This window comes from Prionailurus viverrinus, chromosome D4 (assembly GCF_022837055.1).
Source record: "Prionailurus viverrinus isolate Anna chromosome D4, UM_Priviv_1.0, whole genome shotgun sequence".
NCBI lineage: Eukaryota > Metazoa > Chordata > Mammalia > Carnivora > Felidae > Prionailurus > Prionailurus viverrinus.
The window spans coordinates 85,835,548-85,862,352 of record NC_062573.1 but is presented as its reverse complement, the minus strand read 5'-3'; the positions used below and the strand labels follow the sequence as shown (position 1 = coordinate 85,862,352).

The 26,805-nt window shown below is 52.6% G+C and overlaps 1 protein-coding gene across 1 annotated transcript; it reads left to right on the top strand.

The window, feature by feature from the left end:
- The first annotated feature begins 20,187 nt into the window (after positions 1–20,187).
- LOC125149893 (double homeobox protein 4-like protein 4) lies at positions 20,188–26,598 on the top strand. The gene is made up of 3 exons (XM_047829028.1): positions 20,188–20,299; positions 21,694–21,845; positions 25,843–26,598. Exons 1-3 carry the CDS (start codon positions 20,188–20,190, stop codon positions 26,596–26,598), a joined length of 1,020 nt encoding a protein of 339 aa, XP_047684984.1.
- The last annotated feature ends 207 nt before the right edge of the window (positions 26,599–26,805 follow it).

The window sequence follows — 26,805 nt, the reverse complement described above, 5'->3', positions numbered from 1 at the left end:
TCCTGTGGCTCTTGTGTTGGAGAGAAGTTTTGGAGGGCCTGATGAGTAAGCACACTGGAAGCAGGAAGGCAAGTCTTTCCTCCTCCGTGCTCCAGCATGGTCCACTGGCAGAGATTCATACCTATCATGACAGGAGGGAAAGGAAAGGGCCAGATCAGCTGTCCACTGTCCGGAACAGGCAAGAAGGGTGAATTTGAAGCTGAGAAGCAACAAACTGACAAATCGGCAGAAGCTGCGTGGCTACAGAAGGGGACAAAGTAGCTTGATTTCAAAACAGTGAAGATGTGGTGAAAATCCCACACTCTTATCACTCAGAAAACAGTGCTATTGTTCTTTTACATTTATGAAATTTTGTACTAACTAGGAGTATGTATTTCATGCGTATGTATAACACATTATAGGAGATACAACAGTTAAACGGACGTTTTAAGCAATTAGGATACTATTTATAAGTGGATACAGTACATCATTTACATAATATTATTCATAGACTGCAACATGGTTTTCTTTTCTGGATGACAGAAATTTCACAGCTATTAATTGATTTGCCTAGAGCACCATAGCTGGGTTTACAGGTTTTTTTTTTTCTTGTAATTTTACCATTCACTCACCTGCTACTATCTAAGGGGGATGGACAAGCAAAGGGAGGAACTTGTTATTTCCAGCTGAGGAACTGGAAAGAGTTCTATGAGGAAGGTGATAGAATTGACTTGCACTTGAAGGGGGGCTTTACATGCCGTGGGATAATTTGAATAAAGATTAAAGAGCCCAGGTGTGGGGGTACAGGGTCTCAAGGTGGGCTGGGAGGTGAGGGGGTAATCAAGTGTGTGGGTAAGGAATGGAAGGAAACTGAGAAACTGGTGATAGAACCAGGTGTCTAAGACTGTGACCTCTTTGGAAGGAATGTAGACTTCTTCACCTTGTAGGGCAGGCAACATGGCCCCCACCTATCTGACGTTTTCAGCTGGGGCTGTTTAACATAAAGACAGGTTAGCAAGAGAAAAACATTATATAGTGCAAGCAGCGAACATCGCATAGAGAAACCTCAAAAAAGTAACTCAAAAGCAGTCTGGCTTAGCACTCCAGCTTCTGTACCGTCTTCAATGAACAATAATAAATTTGCAGAGAAATGATAAGACAAGGGAGGATTTTAGGCTCCAAAGGCAGCAAACTGTGGGAAGGTAGAAACACGGAAGGAAACTACTGACGTAAGGTTTTCTGCAGATTCCTCTGGTGCCATCACTGGCCTGATAAGTCTGTCTCCAGTAAAAGAGAATTTATTTCCTGCTTTTAGGCAGTAAAGAGAGAGCTTTTTCTGGGTTCGCTGCTTCTCAATATGCTTCAGCTCAAAATAATTTTTATGTTAAGGCATCAACCTTAAATATAAAAGAGCCAGTTATTTCACTAACAAAATGAGCTTATTTGGGGATAACAGAGGACTTGTAATTTGAAACATGCATGCTATGGTGAACCACAGGCAAATCAGAAGAGACAAAGGGAAGGTAAGCTTTTATTAGGTGTTAGAAAGAAATTGGGAAAGGTTGTTTTCAACAAAAGTTTACTGGGAAAGAATAGGAGTTCAAGGTTGTGGCAGTATCTCATTGACTGCAAACATTGTTTGCATTGTTGTTGGGGCAGGGAGAAATCTATCTTTCTTTCTTTCTTTCTCTTCCTTCTTTCCTTCCTCTTTCTTTCTTTCCTCTTTTCTTTCTTTCTTTCTTTCTTTCTTTCTCTTTCTTTCAGAAGATGAGACACATTGGACCAGATGGATTTAATGGACATATTAAGAACATTCCATCCTAAAACAGTGGAACACACTTTCATTTCAAGTGCACATGGAACATTCTTCAGAATAGATCCCATGTTAGGTCACAAATCAAGTCTCAACAAATTCAGAAAGACTGAAGCCATAACATGCATCTTTTCTGACCACAATGCTATGAAACTAGAAATCTACCACAAGAAAACAGGAAAGAGGACAAATATGTGGAGGTTAAATAACATGTAACTAAACAATGAATGGGTCAACAGAGAAATCAAGAGGGAATAAAAAAATACATGAAGACAAATGAAATTGAGAACATAATGGTCCAAAATCTTTGGGATGCAGCAAAACCTGTTCTAAGAAGGAAGTATACTGCAATCCAGGCCTACCTCAAAAAGCAAGAAAAATCTCAAATAAGCAACCTACCTTACACCTAAAGGAGCTAGAAAAATAACAACAAACAAAACTCAAAGCCAGCAGAAGGAAGGAAATAATAAAGGTTAGAGTAGAAATAAATGATACAGAAACTAAGAACACAGTAGATTAGATCAATGAAACCAAAAGCTGGTTCTTGAAAAGATCAACAAAATTGATAAACCTTTAGCCAGACTCATAAAAAAGAGGCGCGGCAGGGGTAATGAGGACTCAAATAAACAAAATAAAAAATGAAAGAGGAGAAATAACAACCAACACCACAGAAATACAATTATAAGAGAATGTTAGGAGAAACTACATGCCAACAAATTGGGCAACCTAGAAGAAATGGATAAATTCCTACAAATATCACCTACCAAAATGGGAGCAGGAAGAAATAGAAAATTTGAGCAGACTGATTACCACCAATGAAATTGAATCAGTAATCAAAAAATTCCCAACAAACAAATTTCAGGACCAGATGGCTTCACAGGTATATTCTACCAAACATTTAAAGAAGCGTTAATTCTCATCCTTCTCAAACTATTCCAAAAAAAGAACAGGAAGGAAAGCTTCCAAATTCATTCTTAGAGGTCAGCATTACCCTGATACCAAAACCAGATAAAGACACCACTAAACAAACAAAGAACAACAACAACAACAACAAAAACCCCAGAACTACAGGCCAACATTTCTGATGAACATAGATGCAAAAATCCTCAACAAAATATGAGCAAACTGAACCCAACAGTACGTTAAAAACATCATTCACTAGGTGGCTTAGTTGGTTAAGTATCTGACTCTTGATTTCAGCTCAGGTCTTGATCTCAGGGCCAAGCCTCATGTTGGGCTTCATGCTGGGAATGGAGCCTACTTTAAAAAAGAAAAAAAAAAAACAACTTTGGGGATGCCTGGCTGGCTCAGTGGATGAAGCATATGACTCTTGATCTCAGTGTTGTAAGTTAGAGCCCCATATTGGGTGTAGAGATTACTTAAAATCAATCAACCAGTCCATCAATCATTCACTACAATGATGTGGAATTTATTCCTGGGTTGCAAGGGTAGTTCAATATTCACAAATCAATGTGATACATTGCATCAATAAAAGAAGGATAAAAATCATATAATCATTTCAATAGATGCATAAAAAACATCTGGCAAAGTACAACATCCATTCATGATAAAAATCCTCAATAAAGTAGGCTTAGAGAGAACATACTTCAACATAATAAATGCCCTATATAAAAAACCCAGAGCTAACATCATCCTCAATGGAGAAAAACTGAAAACTTTCCCTCTATGTCAGGAACAAGACAAAGATGTCCACTCTTGCCACTTTTATTCAACGTAGTACTGGAAGCCCTAGCCACAGCAATCAGACAAGAAAAAGAAATAAAAGGAATCCAAATTGGTAAGGAAGAGGTAAAACTTTCACTGTTGGCAGATAACACACACACACACGCACACACACACGCACATGCACACACACACACACACACACACACGCACACACACACACACACACACACACGCACACACACACATATGTATATATACAGAGAAAGAGAAAAGAGTCCATGAAAAAACTGTTAGAACTGATAAATGAATTCAACAAAGTCACAGCATACAAAATCAATATACAGAATTCTGTTACATTTCTGTACACTAATGATGAAGTAGCAGAAAGAGAAATTCCAATTACGATTACAGCAAAAATAATAAAATACCTGGGAATAAACTTAACCAGAGAGGTGAGAGACCTGTACTCATAATAGGTGCGGGAATTAAGGAGTGCATTTGTTGTGATGACCACTGGCTGACATATGGAAGTGTTGAATCACTGTATTTTACACCTGAAGCTAACATAACACTGTATGTTAACTATACTGGAAAAAAATAAAACTTAATAAGAAAAAGATTAAATGAGACAGTGCATGCGTAACTTTTAGCACAGTATCTGGCACTTAGTAAGAAAGCCACAGTAAAAATAAAACCTATAACATCCTGTAGAGAAAATTAACAATAAATAATAAAAAAAAGAAGTGATAGACCCATTGACCACACCAATCTGATGGAGAGTGAGTCAGGATTCATCCAGTGACTACTGTTGGCTTTGAGCCTCTGCTGTAATAACAATGACACAGGGGTGGGCTTGGCACCAGGGCATAATTTGGCTCTCCCTTGTCACCAGTAGCCTCAGTTATGGCATTGGGATCATCTGTGGTGGGAGCCTTTAATTCTGGTGGACTTAGTGGTATGGCCTCTGGGGCAGTCCCTCGTGGGTAGGGGTCAGGGTCACTGGCATCTTTCAGGAATTTGGTCCTCAGGCTCTGGGGGTCTTTTAATAAAAAAGACTGTCTCCCTCCTGCTGTACAAAATCTTTTAAGATATTTTGAGTTTCAAGACACATGAAGTTTCAAGTTTGAGTTCCTAATTCTCTATTATCCCTCATTGATTTGACCTTAGGCGTTGTCACTGGAAAGATCTGCAGTGGACCTCTCCAGTGCCGGGTCTTGTATGTGGCTGCTCCCTTCCCCAGGGTGTCCCAGTAGATGTCGCTGGAATCCGAGTCAGCCCCCACTAGTGCAGTGCGGGTGTGGCCTCTAGACCTGCGAGAGCAAGAACAAGTGCATGAGGGGTCAGCACACACTGAGCTGTGCCTGGGCTGCTTCCTTGGGTGGTTTGCATTCGGTGAGGAGGTTGCGAAGCTCCTTGGGCATTGTAGCACCAGGTGCTATTTAGGGCCATTAGCTCTTATGCCACCTTGCCCCAGGAGTGGGACTCACCATATCTCACAGGATCAGGGGACAAGGCAGGACAGCAGGAAGATGTGTAGCGACTGAGGGACCACAGACTATGGCCACACTTGCCTTTGCAGGAGCTATGACTTCCAAAGTGAGGATGGGCTTGGAGTCCTGGTACTGCTCATCAGCACAGCCGTCACTGAAGGGGAGCCTCCCTGTCCTAAGGGCATGCTTGCCACCCTTGTCTGGTAGCCCACACTCGGGGAGGGTTGACACTCAGTCCATTAACTAACGCAATGGACCTTGCAAAAATCTTGGCCAATTCACCTCACAGCCGTCAGCCAGGTCCCATCTTAGAATATAACACCTCGGGAGGACTTAACTCCCACGGGTGTTCATAGGTGAAGACATGTCCATGACACCTCAACCAGCTCCAACAAGCAGTGTTCCAAAATTTGGGGGGATCTCTGCCTGCCTTCCTCTGAGCTTGCAATTTGGGATGAGAAGAGTGGGGGCACACTGCACAGTCAGCACTCTGCAAAGGCAGCACGCTGCATAGATAGTAAATACTCTGCACAGGCAGCACTCTGCACAGGCAAGGAGTACTCTGTATAGGCAGCACACTGCACAGACAGTAAGTACTCTGCACAGCCAGCACACTGCACAGTGAGTACTCTGCCCAAGTAGCACTCTGCACAGGCAGCAAGTACTCTGCACAGCCAGCACTGTGCAAAGGCAGCACACTGCATAGGAAGTAAGTACTCTGCACAGGCAGTTAGTACTCTGCACAGCCAGCACTCCGCAAAGGCAGCATACTGCACAGGAAGTAAGTACTCTGCACAGGCAGTAACTGCTCTGCACAGGCAGCACACTGCGCAGACAGTAAGTACTCTGCACAGGTAGCACTTTACACAGGCAGTAAGTACTTTCCACTGGCAGCACTCTGCACAGGCAGCAAGTACTCTGCACAGCCAGCACTGTGCAAAGGCAGCACACTGAATAGGAAGGAAGTACTCTCCACAGCCAGCACTCAGCACAGGCAGTAAGTACTCTGCACAGGCAATAACTACTCTGCACAGCCAGCACTATGCAAAGGCAGCACACTGCGCAGATAGTAAGTACTCTGCACAGGTAGCACTCTGCATAGGAAGTAAGTACTCTGCACAGGTAGTACTCTGCACAGGCAATAAGTACTCTGCATAGGCAATACTGTACAGCCCACAGTAGCATCTGAAAGCCAGAGGGTGGCGGACCCCTCTCAGATAGATTATCTCCTGGGAGAGGCTGTTGGTAAGCATTTGCAGCTAAAAGGCATTCCCCGCCCCCCAGGTCACTTGCCAGCAGATGAATCCATTCCATTCAGGAAGACAATTGCCGTGACTTAGTTAAATTAGCATTTGTAAAGAGGAGCCCCAGGTGCCACGTGGTGAGTTCTGGTTTAACAATAACAATAAAAAGCACCACCGAGGAAATTGAAATAGAGAAGTTTATTATTCGCAGTTCCTGGAGGAAGTACACGTCTCTTGGGGTCACACTGGGAGGTCAAGGTACCATCTCCAGGGGTCACATGGGGAGGTCAACGCAAAGTGCAGGCAGAGAGGCAGGACCTGGGGCTCATGCCTTTATTAGGGTCTATGGGTGCAGTGCTTTGGGTCCCCCTCTTCTAAGGGCAGATTAGTCACCTCAAAAACAATGGGGTTTTGGTAACCTTTTGGGGTCTTATCTAAGGGACACACACGAAGAGGACCCTGAGAGGTAACAGTTTGGGGGGGTGGGGGACACTTGTTCTAAAGGGCTATTGAGGAGTCATATCCGAAGCTTACGTTTGCTTGTGACTCTGAGGGCTACCTAGGGCACGTGTTCCAGGGAGGGGTGTCAGTTCAAGGCCCCCCAGGCCACCTGGCCACACAGAATGGGTGCCGAGGCAGCAACACCGTAGAGCGCCTGACCTGAACTCTTGACATTCATAGTTCGCGGTGAGCATGATGTCATCAAGGCCCATCCCTGTTGCAGCATACGGTCAAAATTTCCTCACTTTGCAGGCTGAATAATATTGCATTGGATTCCTGTACCGCCACAGATACCAACATATATTTTGTTTATCCGTTCGCCGTCTGGACTTTTGGCTGCTTCCATCTCCCAGCTCTCGTGAACATGGGTGTGCACACATCTCGTCGAGTTCCTACTTTTAATTCTTTTGAGTATATACCAAGAAATGGAATTATCGCTGGATCACATAGCAATCCTACGTTTAGTTTTTTGAGAAACTACCACCCCATGTCCTCCTGGCCCTGTGGGGTTTTGTCCAGGTTCTAAGGGGTTCCCAGACCCTGCCGGGTAACTTGGGTGGCTTTGGTCCAGCGTCTTGCAGACTGTCTGGGCCAGGCCTCTGTAGGAATACCACCGCCTCCCACCAGCATGACCCCGCTGCTCTCTTTGGTGGGAGTCTGGGAACCAGGTCTCGAGGGTTTGTTCCCTAATCTCCAGTTCCCAAGCCTACATTTTGTAAAGTAAGGAGGCTGTTTTAAGACCCACTTATTACTGATTTGCCAAGCAACCTTGGGAAGGAAAATAAAAAATAAGGTAACAATTCCATTAAGACTGAAAGAAACTAGAGTATGTCACCCCACCACATGCCTTTGTGAAAATAAAGGACACCTCATTTAGAATGGAGCCAGGAGGCCCTGAAGGGGGCGCTCTCACACAGGAACCTCTCCCTGCACTTGCACAATCGCCAGGTGGAAGAGAATTATCTTCAGGAGGGAGGGAGGACATCTTTCACACAGGAATTTCATTTACTGCTTTATTTTTTAAATTTATTTTGTAAATTCTGGTATAATTAACGCACAGTGTTACATTAGTTTCAGGTGTACAATATAGCGAGTCAACAATTTTATACATTTCTCCGTGATTATCACGATAAGTGTGCTCTGAATCCGCCCACCTACTTCACCCCCCCCCCACAGACACCCCCTCTGGTAACCGTCAGTTTGTTCTCTATAGTTAAGAGTCTGGTTTTTTGGTTTGTCCCTTTTTTCCTTAGTTCATTTGTTTTGTTTCTTAAATGCCACACGTGGATGAAATCATATGGTATTTGTCTTTCTCTGACATATTTCACTTAGCATAATCTCTAGCTCCACCCAGATTGTTGCAAATGGCAAGATTTCGTTCTTTATTATGGATGAGTAATGTTCCATTATACACGTACCACCTCTGTTTTTTTATTTTTAAAAACTTATTTATCTAAATTCAAGTTAGTTAGCATACAGTTAGGTCTGAAAGGAGTCTCCTGGAGGCAGCATATAGATGGGTCTTGTTTTTTCATCCTCTCCATCATCCTATGTCTTTTCACTGGAATGTTTAGTCTACGTACATTCAACGTAGTTGAACTATTGATAGTTACGTATTTATTGCCATGTTGTCGTTTGTTTTGTGGTTGTTTCTGAAGTTTCCCTCTGCTCTTGTCTTCTGTTTCTCAAATAGTTTGCTGGTTTTCTTTAGCGGTATACTTGGATTCCTTTCTCTTTATTCTTTGCACATCTGGCAGTTGTTTCTGATTTTTGGTTACCATTTGATTTGTATATGACGTCTGCATATAGCAGTCTATATTAAGTTGACGATCATTTAAATGTGAACCCATTATTTACTCCTCCCCTCCCTGTTTTTGGTATATGGTGTCATATTTTACATCCTTTTATTTTGTGAATCCCCTGACTGATTTTTACAGATAGAGTGAGGTCCAGCAGAATGTATAGGGCAGGTCTTGGTGGGGTCTGCTCTGGTCTTCTGGGGAGGGGCCCACAATGCTGGGACTCAGGCAAGTGTGACTGGGAAGGGCAGATCCACCCAAGAGCAGGTGGGGGTGGCTGGGGGACAGGGCTTAGTGTAAGCAAGTTATGGAGTGAGTGTTGGCACCAGCTCCTGAAGGTAGCCCCGTGTTTATGCCAGGGGGCAGGGGAGGGAAATGATGCCTGCCAGCTCCCTTCTCCCTGGGGGGCGGGTCGCCCTGTGATCCCGGCCTCTCTGGGCTGCACTCTAGGATGAGCAAGTCACTCTCCCTCCCAGCTGCCCCCAGAGTTTTTTTCAAACGGTTAGTTCTATGCTGTGTCTTTATGGGCCATTTGTCATACTGTCTCTTTAAGGGCACTTCCTAATGCCCTCCGGGCTTTCCCAGAGCTGAGCCCACTGATTTTTAAAACTCCAGGCTTTAAGTCCTGCTGTTTGTAAGAACCCATGAGATTCCGGCCCCTGTTGCTTTCGAAGCCAAATATTATGGGGATTTTTCCTCCTGGGTCACGGGCTTTTGTGTGAAAGTCTGTTCTTTGCCCTTCTCCACACCACCAGCTCTCTCCTCACCGAGGACGGCCATAGTCCATTTTGTTCCCAAACTGTGTCTCTGCCCTTCCTACCTTCTTTGATGTGATCTCTTCACAACCTTTCCGTGTGGGGTTCGTTATGCTGGGCTTCAGGTCGATTTCTGGGTTATTACGCTGGCATGAGTTGTCTAGTTGTACCCACGGAAGGAAGCAAGGTTGTCTAGTTGTACCTATGGAAGGAAGCAAGGTTAAGGTCCTCCTGCATCTTCCCAGCCCTCCATCACCCCTTTGAAGGTAGCATTCTGGATGACCCAGATTTCGTCTCCAATCCCGAAGACGTAGCAGTCAACCCCACCTCCAGAGAATTCTTCTTACAGGGAGCATCCCCCCCTAAATTATTACAGGGCAGCACTCCTGCACTTCTGGGGTAACTCCCATAATGTTGGGGAGCCCTAGAGAAATAGACACAGAGGCCTGCCATGAGGGAGACACTCACTCAGTCTCAGCTTTTGCAGTATTCTAATGGCCCACAACCTGAAGGCCAGCCGCTGGATGCCAGGTCCCCCATCCCACCTCCCAGAGCGTCCTTTCCACCTCCAGGTCCTGAGCTACATACCACCCCCATCGGAGGCAATGCCCAGGATGGCTCTGAGGAGCAAGGCGCTGCATGCCACGGCTCTGCCCGCCGGGCGTCCCCAGTGAGCTCATATCTCTGCAGCCCTGGTACAGGCTTCTCTTGACAGGTGATCACAACACAGCCCAGTGTCAATGGCCCAGGGGACTGCAGAGGGCCCTGGGGCCTACTCTTCCCCCTCCCCCAAATCTTCCCCAACCTGGGAGCTCAGGAGCCCTGAGAGCCTTACCCTAAGGACTCAGCAGCTACGAGAAGCTTGTCCTTTCCAGGGACAGCCCCCATTTATGACTCTGGTGGTCCATTGGGACAAAGGTAATAATCACATTCCTGGCTCTTTTAGTCACAGGAGCCTGAGTCACGGTAATTCCAGTGGGTAATTCCCCAAGGGAGCCTCCTACACCCTACTAGAGGGAGCACAAGTCAAGCTGGACGTGTCTGTGGCACCATATTTCCAAATTAGCTGCTAGTGTTATTGGCCCCCTGGCTCCCTCTTCCTGTTACAGGTATGGATGCCCTGGCTCACCAACACATTGTTGGGAAATGTCACCAAAGAGAATTGACTGCCGGTTGACCTGTGAGCTGGACCCGGGCCCTTGGAGGCTCCTCACCCCCTCCCGCCCTTGGAATGTGGGTTCCATTTGGCTTTCCTGATCCTAGAGGCTGCTCCAAGGATGTGGACTTGAGATAGTGATGTGGTGTGGAGAATACCTGCACTGTGCATGTGACTAAACCCCCTGAGGGCCTCTTTGTAAACGCTTAAGACTTAGGGGGCAGGTACAGGAATCCATTCATCTTGCTGCTCAAGACAAGCCTTGTATGTAAGTTTCCTTTGCTTAGCAAAGCTACCACCTACCAACTGGGAGTCAGCTGCCTCTTTCTTTGGTGTCTCCTGCCCTCTGTGTAAAGGGCCAAGTTCAGGTTTCACCAGGGAAGCTCCAAGAAGGCAGTGGTTCAACACACATCTACTGGAATAAGCCTAAATTCCTGGCATTTCTCATGAGAACCTGCTCAACTGCTTCTCTAGCACGAATATTGGCGGAAGCAAGGTGCGGAGGGATGATGCCCCTTGACCCTGGGGTCATTAGCCCGCCACCTCATCCTGTAATAGCCCCGTCTGGCCAGTGTCAAACTGGCCACCAAGGAGTGGAGACTAACAATTGACTCTGGCAACTTAAATGCACAGTTTCCTGCCACTAAGTGTCCCATTTCCAGTAAGACAGAGATGATCGATGACATCAAAAAAACTCAGGGCCCCTACTTTGCAGTCTGAGATCTAGACAGCGTGTTATACTCTATTCCCATCAGTAAAGACTCACAACATCGATTTGCTTTCACTTTCAGACACCCAGGGCACCTACTCGGCTGTGGACGGGTTCCCTGCACAGCCCTGCGTCTCCTATAACCTATGCAGACAAGCTCTAAATCCACTCAGACTAACCTGCTGTGGCCTTTAGCATCATATGGAGGACATTCTGCTACAGGGGTCCTGAGATGCTGTCCGGGAAGACTCACGCCAGGCAGCGCAACATTCACAGCAGGGGATGAACCACCACTCCGAATACGATCCAGGACCAGCCGCTCTGTCAAGTTTCTCGGCACACTACGGTCAGCTGAGGGCCACGAGACTCCTCTTGCTGTGAACCTCCACCCCTCACAGCCGGTTCTCCCACGACACTGCGGCAGGTGAGCACGTGGCAGGTCTCTCCACCTTTTGGAGGCAAAACGTCCCCACTCTCCATCCCGCTTGGCCCTACTTGTGCCGTTACTTGCCAATTGGCTGCCTTCCTCGGGGAGAACCTCAGAAAACTGCCTTACAGCTTGCCCTGCCCTTGGTCCCTCTGGGCTCAGACTTCCAAGTTCAATCGCTGGCTGCCCCTGATTATGCCTCAAGGCATCCCCAGGATGAGCACGGCTTTACTTGAGCGCGGGGGTTCTGGGCCAAACCTGCCCCAGACGGCAGCCTGGTACATGCCACCCAAGTGCCAACGTTTGGCAGCCTACCGGGCCCTATTACAGACAGAGGCATTACTGGTTCCCAGCCCGAGCAAGAGGCACACAGTCCCCATCCTGCCTTGGCTCAGCACAGCCACCGAGGCCTCACTGTCGAACTGGAGTTTTTTGTTTTCTGATTACAGGAAGGTGTGGCTTCCCCCACACTCGGCCCCCTCACCACTGACGTAGAGGCACAGATGGCCGCACCCCCACTGCCGGCCCTCTAGCGGTTTGGGGGGCCCTTGGCATCAAGGGTACAGCATGGAAAAGGAGCCAGTTCTTTGCCAATGGCAGGGCTGCCGCTGTATGGAGCACAGCGCCCCAGAAAGCCAGGGCATGTCCCACAGCCTGTCCCTGATTGGGGTGGGCAGTCCCGGCAGAACTGTGACAGTATGCCCGGCTCTACAATAGGTCAGAAGAATGACACTCCTGAGGGGGCACCTGGGTGGCTCAGTCAGTTGACCGTCCAACTCTTGAGCTCAGCTCGGGTCTTGATCTCAGGGTCCTGAGTTGGCGTCCCACATTGGGTTCTGTGCGGTGCATGAAGCTTACTTAAACAACAAACAAACAAACAACAACAAATAAAGAAAAGAAGAGAAAAGAAAAAAAAAGAGACTCCCAAGACACACAGTGTTGACTCCTGGGTGGTATGCAATGGGTTAGCAGCCTGGTCTAGACAGTGGCCTCCCTGGGGCATCTCCATCTGGAAAAAGATCGCCAGCTCATGCATGCTGACTGTGGTCATGCATCTCTGCACACACACACCAACACATACCAGAAGCACCTTGTAGTAACGTTGCGGACTCCAGCTCCGAATGACATGCCTGTTCCAACGTGCCACTCGAGCCACCTCCACGCGTACCAGACACAGCCCGACACGACGAGTCCTCCAGACACAGCTGACCCACTAGCAGGTACGCTAGCGGAGTTGGCCCCTTACGCCGGGTCCCAGGGCACGGCAGCCCCTCACCGCGGCTCCAGGCAAAGTGGTGGCACAGGATTGTCTCTTGCTGGCACATAACTGGCTCCCAGGAGAGGACCCGTGCCCCAGGGGAACAGACCCTATTCTTGAGCAGCCCCCACTAGAGACAGCAGGCACCCCACCACTATCTGGGTCACCTTCACTTTACTCCTGCTGGCCGTTCCTCTAGAAATGCTGCCGCCAACCTGTAACCACCTTCTTAAGCAGGTCTGGGCTCGTCTCCCTTGGCACACACACCAGACATCATGGATTGAGATCAAGGTGCCCGTTTCACTTACCAGGCTGTCCTGTCGTGAGTTCTAGAACGTGGCACCTTGTGGAATTTCCACCTTGCTCACCGGTCCCAAGCAGCCTGGTTTACAGAGAGGCAAAACGTTCTACTCAAAGACGTGCTTCTCAAGCTTTTAAACCAAGGGGGTCCCTCCGGTGGACAGAGAGTTTGCCCTAAGCTCTGGTCTTGCTCAAGTCCCAGCTCTCAGGGCTCCAAAACCCTCGCACCAGCTACCTGTCTCCTGCGATATCTCCTTGTGAGTGTTCCAGGGATCTTCATCCCGCCATAGCACAGAGGGCGTCATTCACATCTGTCACCGGGGGAGGCTCCCCTCGCCATTGAGATCTTTTGAGTTTTTTATTTCTATTTTCATTTTTTGAACTGGTGACCCAATTGAGGGCTGATTGTGTAATATGACCCTCTTATAATAGAAAGCCAAGGGGACAACCCCACCAGATTCTTAGAGGTCATACAGATTTCAGTGGTCCCGGTTACGGTGGCCCAGTACCAGCTGCAAAACTAAGGCCGATGATGCTGCCTCACATTTGTGTTATAATAGCTGATCAATTTAAACAAATTCATCAGGGGTGCCTGCGTGGCTCAGTCGGTTGAGCGTCTGACTTCGGCTCAGGTTACGATCTCATGGTCTGTGAGTTCGAGCCCCGCATCGGGCTCTGTGCTGACAGCTCGGAGCCTGGAGCCTGTTTCAGATTCTGTGTCTCCCTCTCTCTCTCTGACCCTCTACTGATTGTGCTCTGTCTCTCTCTCCCTCTCTAGTGGGACTGTGTGGATCTCAGAGACAGGAAAAGAGGTCTTCTGCTTAGTGATGCCATTGGGAAGTGAAATCCACAAAGGAATCCTGGAATATAGTGGCTGTTATCGGCAGACGTGGGCCAAGCCTCCACCCTGCCCTAGGTGGAGGGGTGAATGACCTCGGGCTCCGAGGCAGCCACACTGCACCTGGGGCCAATATCCAGACCGAGTCCCCAAGAGGCCCTGCAAGCCTGTACATGCTCTCCTGGGTTGTGGCTCCTGCTCTCCCCTGCACAGCCCGGATGGTAGGGTGGCAGGTGGGCCTCGGAGGGTAACGCGTCCCGGACTATGGGCTGGAACAGAATCAGTGCCAGTGCTGCAGGTCCTGTCAGAAGGGCTTCAGCCAGTGGGCCGCCAGCCGTGGGTTCTGACCCTGAGCTCACCTCCCTCTCATTAACTGGGGCCGTGGAAACGGGTTGCTCCTCCTTATCCCCTGCCTCCGGTTATGCCCCCGGCAGAGGGCCCTCCCGGTGTAACCAAGTCAGCCCGTCTGGCTGGCAGGGGTGTGCTCTGACGATATGCCACAGTTTAATGGGGAAGTCTCCGGACTGTGAAGCCGCCATCCACAAACGTGGTGACAACTAGCCCATCAGTGTGTCCGGAATCTGTAAGCACCGTGGATAGAGTCTCCACGAGACTCGGACGCGGACAAGGCGCACCCGCCACGAGCAGGTGGAACTGCCTACAATCCGCTCGCCGAGCCACAGAGCCCACACTGCAGCGCCACCCTGAGCCCGGGCCCTCGCAGATGGACTCGGGACTTAACACCAGCCCGCTCCTGCCCCTCATGGGTCTCCTCCTGGGTGGGTCGCCCTCCGCCTGGCTGGCCCCCACCACCCCAAGTACGCCAGTGCCTCGGACAACGTCACCCCAGCCCGAGAGCATGATGGGGACGGTGCGCGGTGACCTCTTGGACACAGGGACTTTCCCCTCCCAGGTGTTCTCTGCACATGGGGTGGGGGGGAGGGCCAGTGCCCGTGGCACAGTAACCTGGAGGCCAAGTTGCACACATGCCTCCCCCTGACCGACCCTGACAACCGTGCAGAATGTTATTTTTCTGGAATAGCTGGGCTTCAGATCCTGCCTCTAGCAGAGGCTCGCAAACTGGGAGGAAGTCCCCTGCCCACTGGCTGGCACCCTGGGCAGCATTTCACCTTTGTGGTGGACCGTAAACCATGGCAGCCACTCTGAGGGCACTTCCCGCATCACCCCGGCGTGACGGCCTGGGCCTCGTGAGGCAGGGGCCTCCTGCTGCCGCGTTCAGTGCTCGGTGCACTGGGACACAGCTCCTGCTTTGCGCGCGACACGCCCGCGACAGGCCTTGCTCCCTGCTTCCCGCTACCACCGCCAGCACCCCAGGCACTGTCGGAAGGCTTCCAGCTCCACTCCAGCACAAAGGCCGGACCTCCCCCTGGGTACTCACTGTCCCCCGATGGCCACGCCTCACTCAGACTCTAGAGTGGACCTGACTCGAGGCCCAGGAGCAAGTTCAGCAGACCGTGCCCGCCCACAAGCCATCTGCAGGGATGGCCCCTGTTCCTGCAACTCTGTTACCTTGACTGTTCCAGCGCCCTTCGCCCTCTGGGCATCTCCCCCAAACATGTCCTGCTGGCTGACCAAAAGCCATTCTTATTCCCATCCTGTAAGGGACTGGCCAGCTCCACTGGCCCTGCAGGAACGGAGAACATCCTAGAGCAATTCCCAGCCGCTCTAATCAACCACACGCAGAGAGCACCAAGCTCCGAGTCTGAATCAGCAACAGCACCACCGGCTGGGCAAATGGTGATGGGGTCCACCTGGGCAGGTTCCCGGGGGCCGAGGGCACGGGGCCTCTTACAGGGACAGTGATAGGGTCCACCTGGACAGGTTCCTGGGGGCCTCGGGTGCGGGGCCTCGGGCACCCCTTGCTTTGCTCAGAACAACTCACGACAGTACAGGCCAACCTGAAGGAGAGGCCTCCAGATATCAGGTCAGGTAGAATATAACTGAAATATCCAACAACCTCCGTCTCCCCGAGGTCCCTGATTTGTCGCAGGGCTCCCGCCATGCACCTGGGGGCAACGGCTGAGAACAGGACCGCAGACAGCAGCGAGCCTATGCACTCCAGGCTTCGTCGTGACGGCCTCGATTCAGCGTACGTTCTGGGGGCTGCAGAAAGCAGGACCTATGTCCTTTAACAGATCTGGTCCTTGCGGCACCTGGGCAGCTCAGTCCGTTGAGTGTCCGACTTCGGCTCAGGTCATGATCTCACAGTCCGTGAATTCGAGCCCAGTGTTGGGCTCTGTGCTGATCACACAGAGCCTGCTTCGGATCCTCTGTGTCCCCTCTCTCTGCCCCTCCCCCACTCTCTTTCTCAAAAATAAATAGACATTTAACAAACAAACATATCTGCTCCTCCATCCCTCCATCGATGGCTACTGCTGAGGGCCGGGCATCCCAGGACAGACTGTCCAGAGTTCAGCTAAGCTGCTCCGTGGGATTCTCGCCTCTGCCCCTTCTCTCTATTCGGGCTCCGTAAAAAAGCAACATTGAGCGTTGGCAGGTGGATGGCTTGCCCAGGCTGGAGGTGGGGACAACAGAGCCAGAGGGTCTGCAAGCTTCACCCAGGACTTTGTAAAGATGCTTCAACGTTTGGCTACAACAGGAGGACACATTCTGCCCTGAAAACATTTGCTCTGTATCAGCTGAAGTCCTTACCCACATGCAATCCCTCCTCTCTGACAGAATCAAACAGCTCCTTCCAGGTGGAGGCTGCGGGTAAACGAGACCCCCTTCCTCCTGGGAGGCTCAGCCCGGGCTTGGCATCTTCCCCGGAGGCCAGGCCGCCCCACATGTGGCGGTCCTGCTGGGCTGAGGCAGCGCCCTGCCCCCTCCCCTCTCCCCGCCCGAGATGAGTCTCGTCAACGCTCATCTGTCCCTGCAGGGACGTCCACCGGACTCCAAAATACAGGAGAGAAAGGACACGCCTATCCGTGGAGGCAGGATGATTGGAGGGCGAGTGAACCCTGGTCAGCTGCACTGGGGCCTGCCGCAGGAAGTGCCTCACAGATGTAGCTTGCGAACGTTGTTTGTAAATAACTGAGATACTATATATAGAAACACAAGGAAAATGCAGCGGGACAAAGTGAACGTTTCTCCTGGGGTTGCCGTTGGAGGGGCGGGCGTCAGGGGCCATGGAGACCTGGAAGATGTTTTACTCTAATTTTATACCATTTAAAAAAAATTTTTTTTTTCAACGTTTATTTATTTTTGGGACAGAGAGAGACAGAGCATGAACGGGGGAGGGGCAGAGAGAGAGGGAGACACAGAATCGGAAACAGGCTCCAGGCTCTGAGCCATCAGCCCAGAGCCTGACGCGGGGCCTGAACTCACGGACCGCAAGATCGTGACCTGGCTGAAGTCGGACGTTCAACCGACTGCGCCACCCAGGCGCCCCTAATTTTATACCATTTTTAAAAAATGCTTATTTTATTTCTGAGGGAGAGCATGAGCGGGGGAGGGACAGAGAAAGAGAGGGACAGAGGATCCAAGCAGGCTCTGCGCTGACAGCAGAGAGCCCGATGCGGGGCTTGAGCCCACGAACCTTGAGATCATAATCTGAGCCTAAATCAGACGCTTAACCAAACTCAGCCACTCAGGCACCCCAGTTTTATACCATTTCAAAAACTGGGATTATTGTAGGGTTTTAACTTCATTTGTATGACATATTTTCCTAATGGAACTAAGAAAACAAAATTAGGATGTGGAGGAAGGGACTGTGTCTCTGTGTTGTTGTCTGTGTCCTGACCCCAGACCGCTGCCGTTTTCAAGTGACAGAAGCTTGATCATGACCAGCAGCACCCCACCCCCCAAAGTCTGGACTCTCAAGTTCATGTTCCAATGTTGGCTCTGGGCTCTGCCAGTGGTGGGAGTGGTCCCCTTGGGGAAGTGATTTCCCAACCCCCCCCTGGCCTTCAGCCTACCCCCCAGCCCCAGCCCCAGGGTAATTTATGGTAATTTTCTGACTCATAGTTATAACCTCCTAGGAATAGAAACTTGGAGAAAAGGCTCAGCCAACATTGGGACTAGTGTATCCCTCCTGCCTGGAGCCATGAAATCGTTGGGTGGTGCTCCAAGAGGGCCAGGGCCAGTCTGTTTGCATTTCAAAAGCTTTTAGAGTTTCACTGTTACAGACACCGAGGCTCAGAAAGCAAAGTGTCCCATCAAGGCCACGATCTGTCCTTAGGCAGGGCAGTTCGCTGGACAAAGGCGAGGGGAGAGCCGGCCCTCTCTCCGCCAAGGGCACAGTCCTCAGTCTCCAAAATGCGTCTCCCTCTGGGAGTGCTACCTGTGCACCTGGGCAGCAATCAACTCCGCAGGTGACCTGGGCCCTCTCTTCCAGAGAGGTGGGGAAGGGGCAGAGGTCAAGAATCGTCAACTGTTTTCGGGGGTGATTTGGGAAAAAGATAGAGGACATAAGCATTTGTCTATAAAGGCAGGAGGCTTGGCATCCCTCTGTGCGTTGCCATGGAAACGCAGACAGGCAGCTGTCCCAGGGCCAGGGCCGGCTCCCCAGCTCTGCCCACACAGCGGCGAGGTCTGCCGGCAGCTTCAGTGTCCACTGTCCGGGGCTCCCTTCTGCAGCAACAGAACACAGGTGACACGGATTTTGGTAATACATTTTAGTTTACCCAGTGTGTCAAACGTGTCATTGCTTTGGCCATATTACGAATACAGACATCACTGAGCTGCTTCATGTTGTGTGTCTCGAGTGTTCACAAAGCAGAGTGCGTACCCGCTCACGGCACATCCGAGCTTGGAGTCGCCACGTGTGGGTTGCCGGACAGAAACGCCCTCACGGCCTGTGGCAGGGGAGGGGCCTGGCCGCAGGTCAGGGCCAAGGCTGGCTTGAATCCAGGGCTGCGTCTGTCGCGGGTCCGGGCCTGACCTCTGCTCTGGAAGAAACGGGGATGCGAGCAGAGGTGAGGACCGCTTGCTACAGGGCTTTGCCAGGGGTCCAGACCCCAGAGTCCCTCTGCGGAACAGCCCCCTCAGTCTCTGGATCCATCCTTTCCTACCACCAACTCCCGGAACACCTTTCTAGAACTTCTGCTCCTGTGCCAACCTGCTCGGGTCACGTATCCCGGCCCTTCTTACGCCTGCGCCTCGGGACCCCCTCTCTCTTCCACTCGCCCCTGCACGGGCGGGGGTGCTCCTCAGACTTCGTGGGTCTTCAATGGGACCATGGGAGGCCAGAGAAGAAGGGAGAGCTTTCAAGGGTGGAAAGGCCGGCAGTGGCGCTGGGGGTCGTGTAGGGTGCTGGGGGGCCTCGTAGGGTCTTTGTAGGGTTGCAGTGGCTTATGTGAAGCTTTGGGATCATTGTGGGGTGGTGTGTGGTGGCTTCAGGGCGGCATGGGGCAACACGGGGCTGAGTGGGGGGAACGAGGTAGCTTGTAGCTGGTGTGTCCGTCCCCCAGGGGAGGAGCGGAGACGTTAGTAGCTGTCGGGCGGCTCCGTCCCTCCCAGGCTGGCTCTCTGATGTCGAGCACACTCAGAGACCCTGCGCACGTCCTTCAAGGACACACAGCTTTGGGGATCATTTCTGACCAGAACGGGGGTGCCTTTTACGACTGGAAGCACTCTGGACTCGTGGTCTGCTTCTTCCCTGTAGGGGGGCGGACAGCAGCTGGGCCCTCGAAGCAGGCCAGGAGGGCAGTGCTCCTGCACCCCCGAGCTTCGCGGCCTGCAGCTCAAGGACCAGGCTTCCTGGGACTCTCTGGGGAGTCGAACGTGGCATTTCCAGTGGCTCTCAGCAGCCCTCAGGACAGTCCCACGCAGCTTCTCAGCTCCTCCATCTCCTCAAGGCTGCCTCCTCGGACACTTGACGTCTATCGTCTATCAGTTCAGCACAGACTTGGGTGAAAATAATTTCTTTCTCTTTCTTTGCTTGTCTGAGTCAACCTCACGAGGACGTCCCAGAACTTTTCACTTGCAAATTAATCCAGCCAGAAACAAAACAGAGCAAAACCCAACACAGTTTGAAAGGCAATACTTGCCGCCCATTAAAACGTGGTTGCAAGTAACGCCCCGCCCTGCTAATCTCCAAAGTGAGATAAGCCTTCAACCGAAGCCTCTGCTCTTCTCCGCCTCTCCTGGGACCTGAAGCCTGGGGACCGTCGCAACGGGCCGTCCTGTTTACGTGGATTTACCCACTACTAAACTACTAAAACCCTTGGGACTTGATCCGTCCACCCAGGTTCGAGAGAAGGGGGCTCGGATGTACGGCACCAACCTAAATCCGAACCTTCTGGGGGCCGGGCAGGCACAGAGGCAGCTGCCTTACGAGAAGCTCGTTTCGTGGTCACACTTTGCCCGTTACGATTCGGAGGGTACAGATGAGGAAGCAGCAGTGGAGGGTTCCATGGCAGCTGAGCAAGGAGTGTGGGTCCCGGTCTGCTCTGGGCGCGGGTCTGGGCAGGGGGTGCGTATTTGTGCTGCACGGCAGGTGCTCACTGACATTCTTTCTGCTTAATTCACTGGTGGCCGAGCCCCTCAAAACAGCACCCACTGGCAACGCACGTGGTCGGCAGAGCCTGCACTTGGCAGCCTGAAGTCCTGTCTTAAGCCCGGACGCATGCGGGTGCGCTCGCCCTGCGCAGCCCTGCAGGGCCCAGAGCAGTTGAGGGACGGGTGGTCTGGCACCACTCTGGGATCATCGCTTCCCGAGAAGATAGTATTAAGGGAGGTGGGTCTTGCAAAGTGCTAACCAGGGGCTTAACTGGGTGGGACCCTCAGCCTCTTCTATAAGACCTGGGGCGGGTGGGAGAGAGGGAGGCAGTTCTTACCGAGATCCCTCTGACCTGCTTCAGTCTCCAGCTTGGTCATGTCTTCAGACCGTGAGTCCTAGAGGGGGGTCCTGGGGGTGGGGGTGGTGGCCGGAGAGGCCGGGCAGTGGGGTCCAGGCAGGTCTCAGGCGTTGCTCACCGTGACGTCTGGTTTGGGGACCCGGGAGGAGAGACCAACACCCCGGACCAAACCCGGAAAGGCCCTCTCGAGGAGCACGGGCGACACCATTTTTCAGTCCACAAGTCCCCTCTGGTGGGGGGTGCTGGCTGGCACTGTGGGGCCTGAGGAGGACAGGAGGGAAGGGAGCCCGGCTTCCCCTGGGCCGTGTATTCTGCGGGCTTTTCTCCACAGCGGATTCTGTGTTGACCTAAATTCCGTCAGAGGGGAGCCTGCTCTGCCCGGCCCGGGGTTGGGGACCAGCAAGCTTCCCCAGGTCACAGGGGAAAAAAACCCGTGTTGACAGACAGAAATCCCCTGGGCTGGGCTTTTGCACACGAAGTCTCCTTATCTTGTGGTTTTTGGCCTCTCTCCCCACTCGTGTGTCTTGGGCACAAGCAGAGGTAGTGGGCAGTCGGAGGCTGGGAGACCCAGTCGTGCCCATCCCGGAGCGGCCGAGCCCTCCGAGATGCCCTCACAGCCCGCAGCCCGCAGCCGGGGATTGGGGGGGGGGGGGCAGCTCATGCGGGGATAGCAGGTGCAGCCGTCGGTGCGGGAGCTCAGGGAGGGTCCCCAGCATGTCCGCCTAGGGCACCGGCCAGGGGCAGCAGCTCGGGACGACTGGGAGGCTTTTTCAGAGGGGCCGGAGTCCCGTGTCTGCAGGCAGACACCTCGTCTTGGGGAGGCTGCACGCTGACTTGGACGGGGAGCGAGTCTCAAAACGGACCTAAACGTGGGGTCACACTAACACCTCCTCTTTCTGGGTGCGAATCTGTCCCAGCGCCCCAGGGAGGTCGGAGACGCAAAAGGACCAAGTTCAGCAAGACCCAGTACCAGGTGCTCATCGAGGCCTTCGAGAGGGACTCATACCCTGATATCACTGCCAGAGAAGAACTGGCTCGACGAACCCAGATCCCTGAGCCCAGAATCCAGGTGACTACAGACCGGTTGCTCCCTGACGGGAGGGCGAGGGGGGCAAGGAACCTTGTACTAAGCGCCTGTTCCAGCTCGGGCTTAACAACCTGCTTTGAGTTAAGCCTCTCAGTTCCCCTGTGAGTAGGCGTTAATTATGCCCTTTAGCTGGGCTGGGACAATGATGACGGAGGTTTGGTGACAGGTTACAGCTCTGGCAAGGGGTAGAGCCTGAACTGGTGATCTGAGAGTTGTATCTGCCAAACAGTTACCATGTTAGCAATGAAGAGAAATCCTCAAATATTTACTAATTAAAAAAAAAACAAACCATAATAAACCCATTACGTGTAAACCGAAACTTATTTTTCAAGATAAGCAACCATATTGTCACAGCCAGAAAATTTACTCAGAGAGGATGCCAGAGGGGGCGGGAAGAGCAGGGGTGGGGCTCCCCTCTGCCGAGGGCTCTGAGAAACCCTTGAGAAAGTGGGGTGTGAAGTAGGCAGAGGCGGATTACATCTGGGTGTTGTAAAGGAAAGCGTTGTGAGCTAACAGCGATCCCGAAAGGATGTCAGGGATCCTGGGGGTCCCGGGTCACGGGGTCCTCTGGGTCTCAGTGTTGGGGGCACCGGGCCCCGCCTCCAGGAAGGCTGCTGGGTGCAGCCTGGGTTTGAGGGCCGCTGTCCTGCATGAAACCCAAGTCGTCGAGAGTGGAGCCCAGATACCGAAGGTTGTTTGGGAAGCCCCCCCAGGTGATTCTGCTGTGTAGGCGCCTTTCAATCTGAGACCATCAGGGTCTCATCCCAGACTGTGATCAGGATCTCTGGGAGTGAACAGATGTGCAGAAGTTTTTAAAACTGCCAGGTGACTCCAGCATGCCGACCCCTACCCTTTGACCCTTGCCCTCCCGCGTGCTGTGGGCCCAGCCCTCCCGGAGAGCCGACCATCTACTGAGTCTGGGTTCGAGCTGGGCCCTGGAGTTCCGAAATCTCCCCAGGTGGTTCGCAGGTGCAGCAGACTCAGGGTCACCCCACTGGCCTCCAGGGCCCACCACCCCCATTTCTTACCAGCCGCTTTCGAGGTCCTTGATGAGGGTGGTGGGACGGATCACAGGCTGCTGCACGAGAACGAACAATGCTTAAGGGTTTGCTAATTTTTTTCTAATGTTTGTTTATTTTGAAAGAGACAGAGCATGACTGGGGGAGGGGCAGAGACAGAGAGACAGAATCCCAAGCAGGCTCCGCACTGACGCGGGCCTGATCCCACAGACCGTGACCTGAGCCGCAATCAAGAGTCGACACTCGACGACTGAGCCACCCAGGTGCCCCAAGGGTTTGCTAATTTAAAAAAATTTTGACCTAACCCCAGAGATAATTAAACCACAGCCCAGAGGGGAGAAGGGTTACCAAAAACACCCTACAGGGGCTGAGAGATAAGCCTTGGGGCTTCCTATTTCTAGAAGCAATAGATAGCCTGAGCCGTCAGTATCTGTCCTAGAAGCCCCCTGCTGGCCCAAACCTTACAAAGAGAACCAGGATACAGAAAAGCTTAGTGAAAGCCCCAAGCCTGTGACGTTAGATTTAGTGGCCTTTTATCGGCGGGCCTGGAAACCTCACTCAGGGAGGGGCAGACAGCCCTTCAGGACTAGATCACCTTCCCAGAACCCGTCAGCCCAAACAGCCCTCCATGCCAAGTACAACTTGACCTTCCCCCAGGAGAAAGAATTGGCCACAGAAGTTCAGTACTTGGGGTGAGGTGGGTGGGTTCCAGGTTTCAGCTCAAGCAGCTCCCAGATCCGGGAGGAAAACCCTGACGTTCTCGGTCCGGCTGGCGCCTGGGTGGCGAGTGAGTGAGATCCCGGGGCCAAGTGTGCTGGGGCAGCTGTGATCAGGATTCGCAGAGGCTCTGGCTCCCACAGGCTGCACCAGCACCCTGCCGGCCGGCACCTGGGCCTGGCCCCGGGCCAGGGTGTGTGTGGGAGGGTGCCAGGTGGCAGTTCTGGGACCGGCCTGCTGGAGGATTGGGCTTTTGTCTTGCAGTTTGTGCGGAGGATTTTTTTTTTCTCCCCCTGGGGCAAGCAAATCCTGGGAGTTGTTTTGCCTATTTACGTCCCATCTTTCTGTGGGATCTTCAGGCCTCGCTTGGTGGCTGGGCCCCAAAAGAGGCCTCTGTTGTGTTTTCCAAGAGTGGAGGGGACGCCTGGCTGACCGCTGCTGGGAGGGGCATGGAACCACCTGACCCAGGTGACCCCCCAGAGGAACCGGACATTGAACCTGGGCAGAAAGAGGCTTTACTCACAGGCGTCCATCTTACTCCTTGTGTGGTGGAGAGGGGACCACCGAGACAGAACAAGTGAAGGCTGCGGGGTGATCTTGGCGGGGTGCAGCCCCGTCGCTGGTTCAGCAGAGCCTCAGAGGCAGGCAGGGATGGGGAGCTGCCGGTGCAAGGTGTGGGTACTCGGATGCCAGTGCGGTCAGCCAGAGGGGCACCTGTGTACTGGTCTGGGGAGCAGACTGGGCTGCTGGTCCCGAGCTGAAAGCAGGTCCTGGGTGGGCATGGTCGAAGCTGATGGCTGTAGGGGTTCTGTTGTGATCTGGTCGCAGGTGATCTGGCCCTCGACTGTATATTCAGCCCTTCACTGTTTTCCAATACATTAAACATTTTTTAGTGTTCATTTATTGTTGAGAGAGAGACAGAGGGTGAGTGGAGGAGGGGCAGAGAGAGAGAGGGAGACACAGAACCCGAAGCCCGCTCCAGGCTCCGAGCTGTCAGCACAGACAGCTGGGAGACCCAAACCCAGCTGGGAGGCTCAAACCCACGATCTATGAGATCGTGACCTGAGCCAAAGTCGGACTCTTAACTGACTGAGCCACCCAGGCGCCCCTGTGATACAATATCATTAGCTATAGCCCCCCTGCTCTATGAGGCCTCCAGAACTCCTTCATCTCAAGACTGCAAGTTTGTGCGCTCGGACCAGCATCCCCATGGTTATCGGATAATGGAGGATCGGGGAGAGGGCGCGGGAGCCGGAGTGTGAGTGTTGCCTGGTGGACCGTGGAGCCCCCTGGACAACACCACACGCTCTGGTCTCGTCCCCATAAAGAATTCAAGGACAGACCAGACAGTGGTTGAACGGTGCTAGTAGGAAAGTTTGTTTAAGAGCAAACTCTGAGGGGCGCCTGGGTGGCTCAGTCGGTTAAGCATCCGACTTCGGCTCAGGTCATGATATCGCGGTCCGTGAGTTTGAGCCTCGCGTCGGGCTCTGTGCTGACAGCTCAGAGCCCGGAGCCCACTTCGGATTCTGTGTCTCCCTCTCTATCTGCCCCTCCCCTGCTCATGCTCTGTCTCTCTCTGTCTCAAAAATAAACGTTAAAAAAAAAAATTAAAAAAAAAAGAGCGAACTCTGGAGATGTGAGCGAGCTCCAGGATGCACGGGGTTTGGGGCTCTGTCTTATATTGATAGTCGTTAACCGGGGGTGGAATATTAATTACTAGGGGAGGGGACTAGGGTTTTGTGCCTTTTTTCCCTTATTTGGGCAGGGTCTCTGGCCTTTGTCGTGGGAGGGGCTGGTTTCTTCCAGCTTCCCTTGGCTTTGCCTTGGAATGCTCCCAGGACAGGTCTCTAACTGCCCCCTCCATGGCAGTGACTCCCCTTTGCCAGCCTCCAGGCATCATGTTAAGGCCTAATAATAACCGCCTACCCTAGCACGGGCAGGAGAGAGCCAGTGTTTCCCCGAGGCAGCCTTCCCGTAGCACTGGCGTGTCCATGAGAGTCCGTCAGTGTGCGTGTGTGCACGGGTACAAGGTGGGTGCTTTGGGGAGAGGTGCCTGGAAGGTAGGGAGGGCCATACAGGGAATGGTTTGATCAGCCGAGCCAAGGATTTTGCTTTCGTTCTAAACTCTGCAAGTTTCATCTGGTGACCGTCTAACCTCGGCTACGCGGTGATGATGATTGTATTGGCTTTATTACAGTGTCTCCTCTCCGTCTCCCCTTCCATGCCCATCCTTGCCCCTGCAGGTCTGGTTTCAGAACCGGAGAGCCCGAATCCCCAAGAGCAACCAGAGGAGGCCAGGCGTGGAGGCAGGTGCCCAGGCGCCGGGGTCCGGTCAGCACGGCGGGGGCGCCCCCCACTGCGCCTGCCAGCCAAGCTTTGTGGGGGCCCCGAGCACCGCTGGCCACTTCTTGGCGTCGGAGGGCACTTCTGCTCAGGCCATCCCATCGGGGCACCCTGCTGTCGTGGACGAGAACGTGGCCTTGCATGACCTGGAGACTCCAGGCAGCGCACTGGGCGAGCCTTCCGGAGATTTCTATCTCTCTCCCTTGGGCTTCAGCCCCGAAGCCCTGTGTCCGCTTCCTGCTTCCCTGCAGCCCCTCTCCCAGCCGGAAGAAACCGGAGCTCAGTGGGGGGACCTGGGACAGCTCCTGCCCTACGGGGACTGTGCCCTGCAGGGCTGGGAACAGCCTCCCGCCTCCAGTGAGCCGCAGCCGCAGCCGTGGTGGGGCTGGCAGCCTTCGCCCTCACTGGAGCGAGACGTGTTGCCCCCACAGCCCCAGCCCCCGGGGCCCTGGGAGCAGCCAGCATGGCCCCTGCCTCCCACCGAGCCCTGGCCCCAGCCCTCACTGGAGCAGGTGCCCATGGGCGTCGGGAGCAGTTTCCCCACCCCCCTGGGACACGGGATGCTTGAGGGAGGCCCCGGGGCCCCCACACACCCCGGCCCCCAATCCCGCAGCTGTGGGGCCATGCTGGGAGCTGCTGCTACAGCGAAACGTTGAAATGACTTCAGCTCCAATGGTAGGAGATAGTGAGTGAGCAGCGGTTCCCCTGCACGCTTAATACTACGCGAAATTAAAAGAGAATGAAGGTTTGCGTCCTTTGCGAGGAGAGGTGTCCCGGACATACCTCTCAGGAGTGGGGTCTGTCATAAAGTGCAGAGGGACAGGCAAGCGGAGGATCCAGGGGGATGTTCTCAGATGGGAGGA